Below are 17,325 nucleotides of genomic sequence, written 5' to 3'. Positions count from 1 at the left end.
CAGTGTGTATATATCTATATATGGACTATTTAGTTATTGTTGAATTACTTAGGATGTGTATGTGTATCGGGTCTCTGTTTGGGATGTAATAGATTAGAACTTGTTTGTGGGTCTGACCCACCATTATTTTTTAGGTGTTCGTCAGTTCCATTCCTAGAGATTGTTCGTGCCGAGCAGAGACATTCATTCACTCTTCCGACTCTGCGTAAGACTCTTCTTCATGTTTTACTTTTTGTTTTATTTCAGTTCAGTTGTTTCAGTTAGGATATTATTAGGGGTCCATAGTATGGATTCTCGAGTTGTAGTTTAAGTAATTACTAGTATCAGAGGATTGGAGGATTTTATTATTGGATTTTTAATTATTATTTATTTAAGGATTTTTAAATAAGGATTTATTATTTAGTTACCTTCAGTTTATTATTTATTTATTTCTTTATTATTCTTTTTATATTCAAATGCTTGTTTAAATACTTAATTGTTTGGTAACCCTCGGATCTGTGCTCGGACTTGATCACCCGTGGCTCTAGAATCGAGGGGTATCATAACCTCCGTCGGTCATAGTGATCGATGGACCTCCTTCAGTCATAGTGACTGAGATACCTTGACCATTGTTAACTATGAGCTCAACACCTTATCTAAATCCTAATGACCTTAAATCTCGATCTTAATTTCGACCACCATCATTAAAAATAAATCTTTTGCCCCGACACAATCGTGGGCTAATCCATAATTCAGACCTCGGATTTTTTGACCACGTGGCATGATTACTTTGGTTCATATTTTAGGTGTTAACAGTATCCATGTGAAACGTTATAATAATAAATTCAATTTCTTTTTCCTCAACCTTTTTTATGTTAGTTTTTTAGTTTTCAAAAATATTTTCTGCCAAAAATTAAAATCAAGCTCATCCCATTATAACTCAATGTCAGTGTGAAGAGACAAAAAAAAAAAAAAATTAAACAACAATACCCGTATAATAAAAATATACATTCGAGAGAAAAAGATGAATAAATAACTTAAAAAATAAAGACTAAAAAAATGAAAAATAAAAAATAAATAAAAATCCAGAAGCTATAACACAAAATAGAAATGGACCAAGATCACATGCCTTAGAATCTAAGTTGATGCACAACAAAAACCAAAGGGGACTCGGGACCCAACAAAATAAGAGGAATCTCCTCTATAGCCGAGCGAAGAAAAAAAAACCCCACGCATTTGAACTTATGTAGACCTACAAAAAGAACAACAAAATAAAAGATCAGAAACAGAAAAAATAAATAAATAAATAAATAAAAAGAAAAAATAAAATCGCAAACATCAATGTATAGAACCAATCATATAAAAGATCGGAAGAAAAATGGGGAAGAAGAAAGGAAAGGGAGGAGTGATCGAAAATATTTAGAATGAGTAGGGTCGGAAAGGTAAACCAAACACATTTGCAAACCTTTCCATTAACTCATTCCATACACTTCCGAAAACTTTCTTCCCTCTTCATTTTTCTCTCAGACAAACCCAAAATTTAATATGAAGGTTAGCTCCTTTATATAGAAGTTTGAAGAATTTAAAATGCCAGCTTTTTTATCCATCAGCCATAGGATATATAAGCATTTGATCCTGGCTGTCCGTCAATGCGTACCAAAAGTTTCTAGAATGTACTAGCCCAGCCCAAAGTTTGCTGTAATACCCCTAATTTTAGAAAGGATAGTCTTGGTATTTTAATTAATAATTTTTGGATTTTATTGTATTTTTATTGAATTATGTGCTTATTTGTTTAATTGACTAATTGTGTTTATTTAAATTAATTGTTTAATTGTAATTGTTTGCTTGCTTTACTTTAATTGTTTAATTATGATTTAATTTAATTAGTTGACTAATTGGTGTTTTTAATTACGTGTTTTATTTAAATGGTTTATATGACTTCATTGGTTTATATTTGGTATGTGTCGTATATAGTTTAGATTTAAGGTTTTACTTTATGAAGTTGTGGTAGCCGACATATAATTTTGGTTGGAATTAGAAGTAGGGTTAATACAAGCCTATATATATAGAACAGTATACGTCTACTAGGGTTGGAATATCCTATTCACATAGTAGTGATTTGAGAGGCAAAACAGAGAGGGTCTTGACAGATAAATAGAGAGGCTCAAGGAATTAATAAAGGGAATTGCTCATGGGTTGAACCAAGAAGCAACAGAGGAAGAGAACAATGATTAAAGGAAGACAACAGTCTTGGGGTTGCCGGAACTCAGAGACAGTGGTTTAGGTTTCAAAACTGAAACCGAAGGCAAGTTTTATTCTATCTCCTTCCTGTAAATTTATGTTCTGTGCATTCTATATAGTCTCCAGGAATCTAATTTAAATTTTAAAACGGATGTTTATGTATAATAGATTAACCTGGAAACTTATTTTACGTTTTTGTAATTGAAATTACTTTTCTTGCATAAACTGTTTCGATTAGGTTTTGAACTTTGGTAAATCAATTCATAATGAAATTTGAGGAGTTTCTAGGACTGAATAGACTTAAATTGAACCCTAGGAATGTTAAAAAAATTGGGACAGAGGACATGTACTTCGCCGGAAGCGAAGAAGAAGAACAGAGGCGGAGAAGCTGAGCTCTTAGGGAGAGAGCCGACTCCCTAATGGAGGGAACCGGCTCCCTAGGTGAGAGAGCTGGCTCTCCATGAGGGAGATCCGGCTCTGGAAGCTTGAGAGTCGGCTCCCTTGATGGTGCACCCCTACGGAGTGTTTTTTTGAGGTTTTACTGGTTCCAGGGGTTTAAAGGTAATTTCTGAAAATTGATGAGAGGTTTTAAATGTTTAAAAGTAACCTGTTAAAACCTTAAAACAGTTAGTATATGCTTGTGTGCTAGTATTGAGGGACATCATGAAATATAAACATATAATATGCATGCTGTCAAGGAAGGAGGAAGATTTAAATTGCTAGTTTGTTTTAGCAACTTAAACGGACTGGTAAGAAATTACTTATGGGATGTTATATAAATGATATATATAATTTAATAAAGGCCAGAAAGGTTGGTTTAGGATATGGTTAAAGACATCATGAACTTTAGATACTAAATTGCATGCTGTTAGGAGTTATAGAAATTTTAGTTGCTAGTTTTGTTTTGGCAAACTAAATGGACTAGTATGGGAATACTTTTGGGGTTTCATATAATGTACTCAGTGTAAACTTTTGAGTGTCGTTATATCAGGCACAGGAGTTATAGTTGAGGATTAAAGGGATGTCATGAAATTTAAACATTAATTGGCATGCCGTCAAGGATTGTGCAAGTTTTAATTGCTAGTTTTATTTTAGCAAACGAACTGGACTAGTATGAGAATATTTTTGGAATTTCATATAATGTGCTCAGTGTATACTTTTGATTATCATTATATCGTGATATGGATGTTAATTGATGAACTGTTATAAATTATGTTCGGTCAATTATATGGATGTGGATAGTTTAAATTATGTATCATTACTCTAGCAATTTAAAAGGAGGTTCTATGATTATAATCATATACTGGATGCATAATAGGATCTTGTCTATATCTGATTTCTATTATGTTTGTCTCTGGATGGATTTGATGGTCAAGTGAGTGTGCATCATTTATGGATAATATGCATTTTATGCACCGATATGGGACGGTGGCATATTAGGGATGGATTAGATCAAACCGCAGTTAAATCCTACATAGATGTATGTCCTGTCAACTAAAACAGTTGAACGACATATCGGATGTTTATTTATTTTTCTGTATTATGAAGGATTTATGTATATACTTATGGTATCATGATATGAACTTGAGTCTCAGGATTATGGTTAGGGTGCGTATATCGCAAGGGATGAGTAACTAGATATAACTGAAGTTCCCTGGTAGGTCTAGGTGCACATGCACACCGTAATGTGTGATTTACATGTTACCTTCTATTCAGGTTGAACTACACTATAGGTTAGCGAGCGTCCTATAGTGTGTATTTATATTTATATAGACTATTTTAGTTATTGCTGAGCAATCTAGGATGTATCTGCGTATCAGATTTATATATAGATTGTAGTAGGATGGAACTTGCATGTGGGCTGACCCACTCTTATTTTTCAGGTGTTCGTCAATTCCAGACTTAGAGCTTGATCGTGATGAAGCAGATATAGACACTCACTCTTCCGACTATGTAAGACTTCCTTTTATATTTTAGTTTTGGATTTGGTTCTGTAATTTATTCTTCATTTGGAATTATTAGGGGTCCACTGGATGGATTCCCGAGTTGTACGGATTAGAAAGATTAAATTATATTAATCTATTATTTTAGAGGATTTTTACATTTAGAATTCTTTTCAGCTTATTATTTTATTCTTATTTCATTTTTGTAATCTTGCTTGTTTACATATTAATTGTTTGGTATCCCTCGGATCTATGCTCGGACTTGATCACCAGTGACTCTAGAATCGAGAGGTATCACATTTGCCCACTTTATTATAATCCAAAGGCTTTCATACTTGCGGACCCTTTTTTTTCACAAAATAACTTTCATCTTTTTCCCTATTTGAATTTAATTTTAAATTCTTTTAAAAGATATCATTATTACTTATATTTTTTAGTATTGAAAAGGCGGAATATTACTTACCTTTTTGGATTGGGCAGCTTAATCTCTCTCTCCTACGTGCATATTACACATATTAACCACCATTGATCCTTTTAAAAAAAAAATTATAACTTTATCTTAACCGTCCATTCTTGCATCTAAAGGATCTCATCAAACCCTAGAAACATTCGACCCCTATTTCTTCTCACCCAAACAAGAAAAATAAAAAGATTTGAAATTTTCAATTTGAGTTTCAAATATAGTTGACCAAATCATTGTTTTTTTCACCACCCACCCCCAAACACATTATCAAAGCCAAACAACATCGCTTATCTGCATCATTCAATACTCTTCGCTATCAATTATTTTAGAGATCTGTTTTAAAAAAAAAATCACAACCAAACAACACCCTTTGTCTACATCGTTTTTTTTTTCCATCACCCCACTCCCAACCACACCATCACAGCCAAACAACCCAAATTGAAGATTATACAAATATTGTATAATGAAAGATTAGGTCGACCCTAAACTATTAAATCAATTACTTGGCGCTAAGCTCTTGAGCCACCGGATGATAGAACAAAATGAGAATGGGTAGTCAGCTATATAAAGTTGGCTAATGTCGGTGACTTTGCCCCTTTTCTCTTTTAGCGTATGCATGAGGAAATGTTCTCTGCTAAGATAAATAAGACACCCAATTTAGAAACCTAACAACAAGTTTAGAAGCAAGAGGCAGAGGTCGAGGAGGAGGAAAACAGCCGCGGTAGAGGAGGGAAACGATGTCGGCAGAGGAGGAGGAGGTAAGCAGCGGCACGTGGTGGTTAGAGCTGCAAACGAGACGAGCTGTTCGCGAACAGCTCGGGCTCGGCTCGATTTGAGCTCAGTTCGTGTTCGTTTGCTTAGTAAACGAACCGAGTTCAAACATAATAATTGGGCTCGTTTATTAAACGAGTCAATCTCAAACACCTCCATACTCGGCTCGTTAGTTTGTGAACATGTTCGTGAACAGGCTTGCTTAGGTACTTGTTTTAAGCTCGTGTATATATATATATGTTATACAATTATATAAAATATAATATGTGTTTAGCCTAACATACCAAAGGTCCAATTAAGTGTTTAAGAATCTCACACTTTTATTAGGCTCAATTCAAACCTCACTTCTTTCAAATACCCAATATCTCACGACACTCTCAAGCCCATCATATCTATATATTTTTATCCCTAGCTCAGTCACCATATTTAGCCTATTTCGAACAAAACCTTTACCGTCAATCACCATGTACATCTCTAACAAGAGAAAGCCACCACTAAACCAAAGCTCTCAAATCTCACATCGTCATCAACAGAAAAACAAGGATCGTTGGCGACCTTCTATATATTAACAATACTCTATCAACACCGAACCAGTGAAAGATTAGCTCTCTCTTATCTTTTCTTTTGATGGTATCGATGTGAAGATATGTGTATATATGCATAACGTATACAAAGATGAAGTATTGTTAACAAAAGATCAATGTGAAATGCGATACTGGTGTCTAGGGTTCTTCTTGATAAGTTTCTACGTATGTGTGTTTTTGTGTGTTTCATATATGTGTGTGTGTGTGTGTGTTGTGTAAACGAATTTTGAGCCGAGCTCGAGTTTTTGGCGAACACAATTGAGCCAAGTTCAAACACTGAAGCCGAGGCTCGATTTGAGCTCGGGCCGAGCTTGAATACTCCTACTACAAATCGAGCCGAGCTCAAACAGCCCACTACTCGGCTTGGCTCAGCTCGATTGCAACCTTAGTGGTGGTGGATTCTTCTTTGAGCAAAAGGAAAATTATTTTTTTAGGAGTTGCCTAAAGGACCGCAACTGGTTTTATGCAGAAAAAATAATAATAATAAATAATAATAATAATAATAAAATCAAGTTGGATGGGTTGGGATGGGGTTAGAACAGTTCTAACCCGAAGCCAACCCGAATTGAGCCCAGGTTGAGAATTTCCAACCCAATCCCAATCCAAGCTTCTAAAAAAGCAAGTCCATCTCAAAAAATTTCAAATTGGGCTTGGGGGGGCTGGGCTGGGCTAACCCGCTCAACTTGCACCCCAGTAAAAAGCCTACACAGTAAGTTTTTAGTATATGCAACTCAACAAGAGAAGAGTCAGTCAACACTAACATCTGCTACAAGCCTGGATTTAATACAAGACAATGTACCTACTTGTTTGTCAGCAATTTGATCAATTAAGCATCCAACTGCCTTCATTCAATAAACCCAACACGTAAATTTACTAAAATAATTTTAGAGCTTCACAATTGAGATTATAACGGCATTGTTATCATGATGCTCTTGTTGGGGAATATCATCAACAGCGATTGTTATAATGATGCTCTTGTTGGGGAATATCATCTAGTACGTTGTGTGCTGCAGCGGGTCTGAACCTCCCCGGGTTTCCGGATTGAACATTTTAGGCCGGCAAATATTCAGCATTCCTTCGGTCGTGATTTGGTGGTTTTCAGGGGGTGGAATGAGAGGGTGCTACACAGAGAGGACCACAAAATGGCGGGAGATAAGGGCAATCTAGACATTTTACAGGCATGCCATGTTTCGTGTGCCAGTGCTACAGTTACGTTAACGTTTGATTTTTCAAATGTCACTTGCTTTTTTACCATAAAAGAGTAGAGAGATTCCCGCGTACCATATCAAAATCGGTGCTTATTTCATTTTGCTATAACAGTGAAAGTTGTGTAAATGTGCCGCCGGTACCAGCCAAATTTTAATGCAGGCTAATAATATTACTCTATAAATGTCAGTAGCTTGTATTTTAACTGTTTTAATAGCAAATTTATTAAAACATTTTTTTTTTTTTTTCCTTTCTCCAAACATGCAACTTTCTTTTCTTTTTTTTAGTGTAACCCTTTCTTTTCTTTTCTTTTCAAAGATAGCAAAATTAAATTGAAGTTTGACAGTAACTTAACAACACTAACACACACTAAGAACTTGTTCAATGCTTTAAATTAGTATTCTCTTTGTTTCAAAAAAAGTGTCTCTTTTGAAGAGCCCTAACAAGTCAATTTGTGAGAGTCACTTTTTAAAATTTTTAAAAGCGACAATTTTTTTGGGGATGAAAGGAATACTATTTTCCTATTTTCACTATTAATTTATTTCAAATGCACTTAAACAATTAAAGCATCAATTCTAATAAATTTAACAACATATAAATTAAAATCATCACAATGCTGTAATTTTTGTGATCGCAAGGACCTTGTGAGGTGCACTATTGCAGTTGAAGCTACACTACATATATTCAGGATTATAAAGTGGGCTAAACAAACTTCTACAACTTATTCTTTCATCTCACAACTTCAGAGCAGTGTATGCCGCGACTTGGCTCCTTTTTATAAGACCACTGGCTCTTTCCCCCATCATTACAAGATTTTAATTCTGGCCGTCAATACTCTCTACCATTGAGCCGTGGCCCAAATTTAGCCCACTTTATACTCCAAAGGCTGTGTGACCTGTGAATAATGTCAAAAATATATAGTATATATTGCTATTTTAGCTATGGTGCCTGAGCTGTCCTAATTTAATTAATGTATATATTTTTGTCTTCATCAAGATGTGGACTTCCATCCAAACATTGACCCAAGTCTTCTAAGTTTGTTCCCAGTGCAAAAAATACTGGATTCTATCCATGCAATTTTATATTCTTTCAATTGGAACAAATTAGAATATTCAATTCTTTATTGCATCTAGATCATAAAACATTTTCAAGAATAAGTAAATTATAATGATTTTTGCCTCTTTTCAATGATATTAGGATGAATTCGTCAAAATTCTTATTATACTTGAATCAAGGATAAGGGTGTTGTGTAAGCAAATTAACAAGGTTGAGCTTCTCAATTACTATAGCTTGTTTGGCCAAATCTCAAGACCTTTCATCTAATTTCAATTTAACTTTAATATTATTTTTTATTTAGCTCCTAATAACGCTCACTTCATATATCATAAAATCAAAATTTACTTAAAATTAGATAATGCTCATAAAAAAAACTTGAAAATATTATTTTGTTCAATTGTTGAACTAATTAAAATACAAGAGTTATAATAGTCGTTCAACACTTTTATTTATTTTTTTTTGAAAGTTAAATTTAATTTATAGAAAAATATGAACAAAGTACAAGCCCAATAAGGTATCGAGCCCAAGATGATACAATATAATGACCAAGTGCAAAGAAGCCTATGACCCATTACACCCAGCCCAAAACAACATTCAAAATGTTCCACAAGACCGTTAAGGCCACCATTGAATCCGGCGACCATGGGATCAATCCCCAACGACAAGCCTAAGCTTCGTGGTGCTTGATCATGCGGTTTCGCCGGTGGACGAACGGCATACTCGGGAAGCTCCCATTCTGATGCGACCCAACTAGGATTGTAAGAATCCTTGACTGGACGAAGGAGGAGCTTTGATCGAATGGATTCAAGGGTGAGATGAAGGACTGAATTGGCTGACTATTGCTTCTTCTGGAAGATCCTTCTGTTGCGCTCAATCCAAATGTTGTAAACCAGGGCTGACAAGCTTAATTTGGAAACTGAATTGCTGTGGAATTGTGACATGCCTTTCCAGTGGTGAGAGGCCCAAGTGATGAGATCAGACCATGAGGATGGTTGTATGTAGAACCCACATTGTGCTTGAAAAAATGCCCATAAGGCTTTGGTGAATGAGCATTGGAAGAAAAGGTGATAGTGGGACTCCAGCTCAGCATTGCATAGGATGCAGATTGTGGCATTGATATATATGTGAAGTGCACTTCTGTTCAAGGTTGGAAGTCTGTTGGATAGCAACCCAAAGAGTGAAGGAGTGCTTCGAAATTGAAGGCTTGGACCAGACTAGATGAGTCCATGGCAGAGAAGTCAGATCCTTATTTAGGTATTTCGATTGTTGAGGCTATGGTGAATGTGGTTGAATCAGAGGCCAGGTATCCAGATGAGTTTGTCCCTTCTTTGAGGATTTGGGGATGGCGGTGCTGAGAAGGGCTGAAGCTGAGGGAGTAAGGTGAGGATGGAGGTGGGGAAACTCCATGTGAGATTTCCAATGAAGGTACTGAGTTTGGTGGTGCTGTCATGACCTGAATGGAGTATCTGTTGTGGGGAAATTAGTTGATGCAGTGGCCCTAAGTGACTCCAACTGTCAAACCAGAAATTGGAAGAGTTCTCATCTCCAATTTCTAGCTTGACAAGTGGTTTGATACTGTGAGGCTGAGAAGCTTTCTCCAACTCCAGGAGCATTGGCCAGGAACTTTGACCTCCCAAATATTTCTTCCTTTCAACAGGTAAGTGTCTATCCATTGCACCCATAGCATTTCTTTTGAGTTGATAATTCTCCAAAACTGTTTCATGATTACAGCTTCATTCCAAGTAATGAGATTAGGGAGCCCCAACCCACCAGCTCTTTTTGGGAGACAACACTCCTCCCAAGCAATTTTAGCCCCTGAGGTTTTCAGAATAGGACCAGCCATAGAAATGCACCAAAAATACTTTCCAATTCATCAGTGATACTAGCTGGTAATATGAACTTTGAACTCCAATACATCTGTGTTGAGAAATGAATTGATCTTATTAGCTATAGTCTACCAGCAAAAGATAGATTTTTACTGGTCCAATGGCCAATTCTAGAACAAGTAAGGTAAGTGTTATTTCAAAATTATCATGGAGGTCCCTATTATTTAAACAATCCATAGAGATGTGCATGAGTTTATTCACAGGAGCCTAGCATAACAAAAAGAGTTATCGGTTATTCGAATTCATCTTGTTTATTAAGATGAATCTTAAATGAGCTGAATCACACCATTGCTAAATGAAAATGTTTCACCCAACAAAACCCTACATAAATATATCAAGATTCCAAGTTCATACAGCAACATCATTTTATAAGCATTTATAAATATCAATCCAATAATTCATATATCTAGGCCAGGTTGGAATTCTGATCCGAATTCAATCCAATAACTCGGATATAAATTGAATATTTGATTTGATAATCCATTAACAATTCAAATCTAATAATTCATTAACTAAATAAATAGGATGTGAATGATGGTCCATTCGTGAAGGAAAAAGACCAAAAAAATTTATGGTCCATTCGATCCATCAAAATATATAATATAGTAACATGTACAACATATACTCCATAATCCGTATCAAGTACATAGTAATTCGTTTTTATCATTATTTTCTCATTTTTCCCTATCTTTTTTTTTTTTTTTCACTTTTAAAGTGTTCTTTTTCAAAAACAATTAATAAAAGTTTTTTTTTTTTTTTTTTTTTTCATATTCTTTCATATTTTATTTGTGTTACGTTTTCTCTTCTTTTTTGTTTAAACCTTACTGATTGAATAACAAATTGAATAAAAAAAATAACCTTATCAAATTCGGATCAAATCTATAATCCCCTCGAGCTCTATATATCTGGCCTCATAAACTTTTTTATTTTTTTACAAAAATGCAGAGCTTCTACTATTGCATTAGTTTTTTTATTTTGATATGATAACCTATGATTTTAGCATTAACATGTCATTGTGTGTGTTGCATTTATCAGCTATGAGTTCATCATATTCTGAGCCATTGGATGGGGGTGCCTACAGTTGGTGCCACGGCCTGTGGTTGACAGTTCAGCACCAAGTAACACAAAAGGTTTGTTTGGTTTGGAGAAAAATGAAAGGAAAAGAAAAGGAAAAGAAAGGAAATTGCTTGATGAGTAGGTTTGACTGTCCTCCAAAAATGGGAGGAAAAATAAAGGCAAAGGCTAGAAAGTTTAATGAAAATGACATCATTTGCTATATATTTGAGTGCAATTTCTTCAATGTATGCTGCACTGCTGCTAGCTATCTCCACAGCCAAATTTCAGGGCTGGTGATTGGGCAACACTGATCTACTAATATACTTACTTATATATATATATATATATATATATATATATGAAAGTTGAAGCTCAGTATTTTGGTGTTCTACGTAAGTTAACCAAGTTCTAATGGTCATTAAGACAGAATCATTTTTTGTATAAAAATTATTTCACTGGGTTAATTGCTACTATATTAATGAATGACAGTTGTTTTGTTTTAGGGTGTGAATGCATGCAAACGGGTTGATATTAACTGGTACACAATATATTAATTCATACTGATCATCCAAAGTCCAAACTTGAATATGAGTTTGTATTTTAAACATGAAAATGTTATAATAGTAATTAAATTCATCTATATATATATATATTTGCCTTTAGGCCCTTTACCCTTCTTTTTCTTCTTGGTATTCTACAGATACCCTAATTAATGTGCGTGTGTAATAATAGCATCCCTAGCTTAAAAGAAAATGCACAGCTTTTAATATATATGTGGGTAACTATCAGCTAAGTAGAGTTTTTCAAATTTCTCTTTCCTAATATTCCAGCCATGACAACTTTGATATTTCAAATATCTCTTACAGTACTTTTTACCTTATAATACTGAAAATTCTGCAATGTGCCATTACTGTTCTGTGCTGTGCTATCTTCTGTCCAGGGACCAGACAAGTTTTTTTTTGCTGGCACATTAATTCTGAGGGTTGGTCAACACTATCCCAGGAATATATATAGTAGCTAGTTGCTTTTGTCTGTTCTAGTATTCAACATTGTGTGTGTATACATAATATATTTATATATATATATATATATATATAAGTTCTATCTGCCTATTTTGGTGTTTTCCAGAATATAACTAAACAAGATTTGGAGAAAACAGTTAAACAGTTATTTCAGTGATTAATAGACTTGTTTAAGTGGTTTGTTTTAGATGTGTTTGAATGCAGGCAAAAGGTATTTTTAGCTGGTTTACTACTCAAACTCTGGAGTCCGAGAACTACAATAATAGTAATTTCAATAAAATAAAATATTCTTTTTTTCTCCGAACATCATTAAAATAATTTCTTTCTTTCTTTAGTGTTATCCGATCTCCTTTTTTTCAAAGATAGCAAAAATTAAAACCAAGCTTCTCATCATAGCATGATTAATATTACTATTTTCCTATTTCCACTACTAATTTATCCTTGCTGTTGACTAATATTTTATGCTTTAGTTTAGACAGTGCTATGATTTTTGTGATAGCAAGAAAGCACGGTGTAAAAATTAAAATTTCCAGAAAATTAATTGTTGTATAAAATGTACATTTGAGGAAGGAAAAAAAAAAAACAAGTACAATAAACAAAAACCAAAAAAAAAAACTCCTCAAGCAAAGCCAAGGTCAGAGGATCTGAGACAAAGAGCAAGCTCAAAACAGATGGGCAAACTCCTTCAAAATAGCTCCTCAAATAATGTTGACCTGCAAAAATAATAATAAAACAAAACAGAAAAAGAAAATCAAGAATTAATAAAATACGAGATCAGAAGACAGGAAAAAGAAGGAAAGGGAGGAGTGATCGGAAATAAATGGAATGAGTAGGTTCGGAAATATGATACTTTTAATTATTTAAAATAAAAAAAAAAAGTACCAACTTTTCGACCACTCATTCCACTCACTTCCGACTACTCTCTAAACTCCCTCTCCATTTTCCTCCTACACGAACAACATCTAACACATTCTTTTTTCATCCTTCTCCTCTCAACACTTGATCAAATAGAAGGAAAGAGAGGAGTGTTCGGAAATAAATGGGATGAGTAGGCAGGTAAGAAATATGACACTTTTAATCAAAAGTGTGACTTTCCCACCTCTCACTTCCGACTACTCTCTAGACTTCCTCTCCGTTTTCCTCCTAAACAAACAACTTCTAACACATTTTTGTTTCATCCTTCTCCTCTCAACACTTGCCTTCATATAGAAAATCTTCAAAACCTAGTTCTTTCCCCCCAGCCGTAGGATTATAAGATTTTGATCCTGGCCGTCAATGTTCTCTACCAGAAGTTATAGAATTACGCACTATTGCTCATTGTCATTTAACGTGGCCCAAAGTTAGCCCACTTATAGTCCCACAAAGGCTTGAATATTTCAGAGTTATTAATTTGTTGATCTTTTGAGTTCATTTGAATTTTGGATTAAAATGGCCCAGTTGGTTCGAAATCTGGCCCAATTAGGTTAAAACTGGGCCCAGTTAGGTTAGAAACAGCCCAACCTGTTCTTAAATCTCGCTAGTTTAGGGCTCTATTAATCAAAACCTCGAGCCCAAAGGGGTGAAGAGCAAGAGAGCAGAGAGGGAGCAGCCGTTACTCGAAACCTCTTCGTGTCAACTGTCAACCAAAAATTCACTCTCTTCTTCTCAGTGTTTGACATTGAACGATCGTAAGTAACCTTTTTGAATCTTTGTATGTCTGTTTATGTGCAAATAATGTGTACTGAATCTATTTTTTTCCCCAACTAGCTGTCTAGGTTTTTGTAATCCTTTGATTTTCTTTTTTACGTGCTTCAGTATTTCAGTGCTAGATTATATTGCATTTTTAATGTTAGGCCTTGACGATGCGTGAATTGTGTTGTTGTTCCATGATAACATTGATTTCTATGATATAAATTAATTAAATATTTTGAGAAATTAGCACCTTGTTTTTCTCTGGCCGGTACTGCCTCAGTCAGCTGTAGATTATGTAGTGTTTAATGATGTTTGATAACCCAATCAACACTTAATTCTGAGTAAATTATGTCTTTATTCAATTAATTTCTTTTGATAATGAAATTTTGGTACCACTTAAAATATTAAGCTCCCTATAGAAATTCACATTTTTCACTAAACCACATTAGTACATAAAACTTAAGCCCTTAAAATTTCCAATATTTAATTTTCACTTTTATCAAACAGGACCTTAGTGCCTCAGGTCGTGTTTTGCCTTAATTCATACCATATTGGTTTATAAAATTAAACAATGTATCTTTTTCTCACATACAACACTCATGGCTCTCCACGTAATAATCATAATTTTCTTATTCTATTAAAGTTCTAGCCTTTTGTTTGCATTGTAGAATGTTACCCAATGTTAATCCAGCCACTCCTGCCTACGCAGGATGTGGGAAGCAGCTGACCTAGCCTTCGGCATTATTTTGCACAAGGCTACTCTCAAACTTGAACCTGCACCTTCACACTTTTCATCCGAGCTTTTACCATGATACCATCACACCAAGCATTGGTGACTGACCCCTGCTGTCAGCCTGAATTTTTATCGATTTCCTTGTACCATAAATTGTTCTACATTGTGAGGGTATATTTATCCAGTGAAGTGAAATGATCTGGTATATTGCAAACTTTCCCTTGGAGTGAGACTGATTTTGAATAGACAGGGTAATTATTTTAATTTAGAGTAGGAAAATACATGATAAGGAAATTCTTCAATTCAATGTGTAGACTGAGCTGGCAAAGAAAGCTACTCTAGGACTCACATGTGCTATGAATTTAGCCATATTCAATTTAGAGAAATATCAGACATATGTTTCTCTTAAGGATCTGTTTGTTTTGACTGAATATTATCTGTGGGAAAAAAGTTTCTCATGAGAAAATGATTTAATGACAATGATATATTTCTTCCAGGAGGCTAATGGGGGAGAAATTTATATCCTGCCCATAGCTTCATGCTAAAATACCTATCAAGGCGTACCATTTCCCATAAATTTCTCCTATTAACTAGTAAACATATACAAATGGTGAACAAAATTATATAATAAATGGCCCCTAAGATAGGTTTTGGTTTTGAGACAGTTATTCCACACCTATGTAAAGCTTAACTCTCCGATTGGTAGGAGGAATGAAAAAATAGATGGGAAGGCATCCCTGAGGAAGGAGTGTATCCATCCCTCCTCCTGTTTGGTTGAGTAGAAATGACAGGAAAGGAACTATATATTATTTTCCTGTGATACCCTTAGATTTATGATGATAATGACCCTTAAATTCATGTATTAATACACTTAAAAGAAGGTATTTACATCTTTTCAAAATTATTTAACAAACATCATTCTCTCTCTTTCTGTCCTTCTCCTGTCCGTGTTGGAAGAAAGCAAAAGGACTCCAGAGGGATGCCTCGTCTATTTTCCCATCCTTCCCATCTTCCTCTGCTCTCTTCTAAACTATGAAAGTCCGCTCAATTCCTCCTCTTCCCTCCCTCCCTCCCTCCCTCCCCTTCCTTCACTCCTACTAAACATAGGCCAGCAGATTTTAGCTGCCGGGGAGATTGGCGTTTAACTGCTCCCACGTTAAGTTGACATATCTCCCCTGGTGGCATCATCTCTGTTTGAGTGTCTGAATACCAAGTTGATTGGAGCAACTTGTAATTTCTTGGAAATAACTAACAAAGAAGTGATTGGGATAAGAACAGGTACCTTCAGATATTTTTATGCAGATGACCATTTGGGCATAAATTTAGATATGCCGGACTTTGGGAGTTCCCTTGCAATTCTAATAAGGGAACTCATTGAACACCTTAAAATGATGTGTTCTTGATCTGGGAGTGTTTGTTTCCTCTGCATATGCGGGCTATATAGCTTATATACTTTATTAGTTGATCTTTTAAAATGTAGTGTAATAGATATAATTTTTGTGTTTCTCTGCTACCAAGTACCAACTGTTTTTTCCATAAGCTCTTTCTACGGTATCGCTGAATTTCTTATGGGTACTTGGTTAAAGAGAGTTATTGACACCCTCAGACTTGGGTCTGACTGAACTTAGATCTTCATAATTCAATTTTATTGTTTACATTTCTAGGGAGGTTCCCAACAGAGTGAACAATGCAATCCGGCGAAGGTACCATTTCCATACAATCTAATGAAGACACCAGTTCCATGGAAGTTGAAAGAGTTCCAGCCGAACCGGAACCTGTAAAACCTGCATACGGATTTTTTCCAAAGCCAAACTTTCAGCCTTTGAAGGCTCATGAGATGACTGAAGGTCAGGTACAGTTTCGGAAGGTTTCTGTTCCGCCGCATCGGTATACACCTCTCAAAAAAACATGGATGGAAATTTATACTCCAATATACGAGCAGATGAAGATTGACATCCGCATGAATCTCAAGGCTCGCAAGGTTGAACTGAAGACCAGAACAGACACACCTGACATCAGCAACCTCCAGAAATGTGCCGATTTTGTTCATGCATTCATGCTTGGATTTGATGTGATAGATGCAATTGCCCTCCTGCGTATGGAAGAGCTCTATGTAGAATCTTTTGAGATCAAGGATGTTAAAACCCTTCGAGGAGAGCACCTATCTCGTGCCATAGGAAGACTGTCCGGTAAAGGAGGTAAAACAAAGTTTGCTATTGAGAACTCTACAAAGACGCGGATTGTAATTGCAGACACCAAGATTCACATATTAGGATCTTTTGCAAACATTAAAATTGCAAGGGATTCTCTATGTAGCCTTATCTTAGGTTCCCCTGCTGGAAAGGTATATTCAAAACTTAGAGCTGTCACTGCCAGATTGGCAGAAAGGTTTTGATATTTCATATTTGCTATTATTGGAGGCTATGTTCTAAATATTGGATTGTCTACTATAGTATTTGAGTATTTGAGCATTATTGTGTCGTTTGATATGAATTTTCTGGTGTGTAACTTAGCTGTCTGGATGCTTATTGCTATTGAAGCAATTGTACCTGTATTAATTTAATTAATATATTTTTATTTTTATTTTTATGTTTATCAAGATATGTGCCAATACTGGATTTCTATCCATTCAAGTTCTATTATTTTACTTTGCAAAAAAAAAAGTTATTTTCTTTGAATTGAAACAAACTAGAATCTATTTCAACAAAAGGCTA

General features: G+C 35.1%; 1 protein-coding gene across 1 annotated transcript; it reads left to right on the top strand.

Annotated features, from left to right (window-relative positions):
• Window positions 1-13,761: 13,761 nt before the first annotated feature.
• On the top strand, window positions 13,762-17,206 carry LOC132308311 (uncharacterized). Its single transcript, XM_059806355.1, has 2 exons — window positions 13,762-13,874; window positions 16,276-17,206. Exon 2 carries the CDS (start codon window positions 16,299-16,301, stop codon window positions 17,004-17,006), a length of 708 nt encoding a protein of 235 aa, XP_059662338.1. The 5' UTR covers window positions 13,762-13,874; window positions 16,276-16,298; the 3' UTR covers window positions 17,007-17,206.
• Window positions 17,207-17,325: the final 119 nt, after the last annotated feature.

Source organism: Cornus florida, unplaced genomic scaffold, assembly GCF_030987335.1.
Source record: "Cornus florida cultivar Cherokee Brave unplaced genomic scaffold, ASM3098733v1 CherokeeBrave_3.0.0_Hap2_Chr05, whole genome shotgun sequence".
Lineage (NCBI taxonomy): Eukaryota > Viridiplantae > Streptophyta > Magnoliopsida > Cornales > Cornaceae > Cornus > Cornus florida.
The sequence above is the reverse complement of the archived record's forward strand: the minus strand, read 5'-3'. Positions and strand labels throughout refer to the sequence as shown.

Bases quoted from the DNA above. Each gene is read 5' to 3' on its own strand.
- LOC132308311 (XM_059806355.1), top strand. From the start codon at position 16,299: ATGCAATCCGGCGAAGGTACCATTTCCATACAATCTAATGAAGACACC.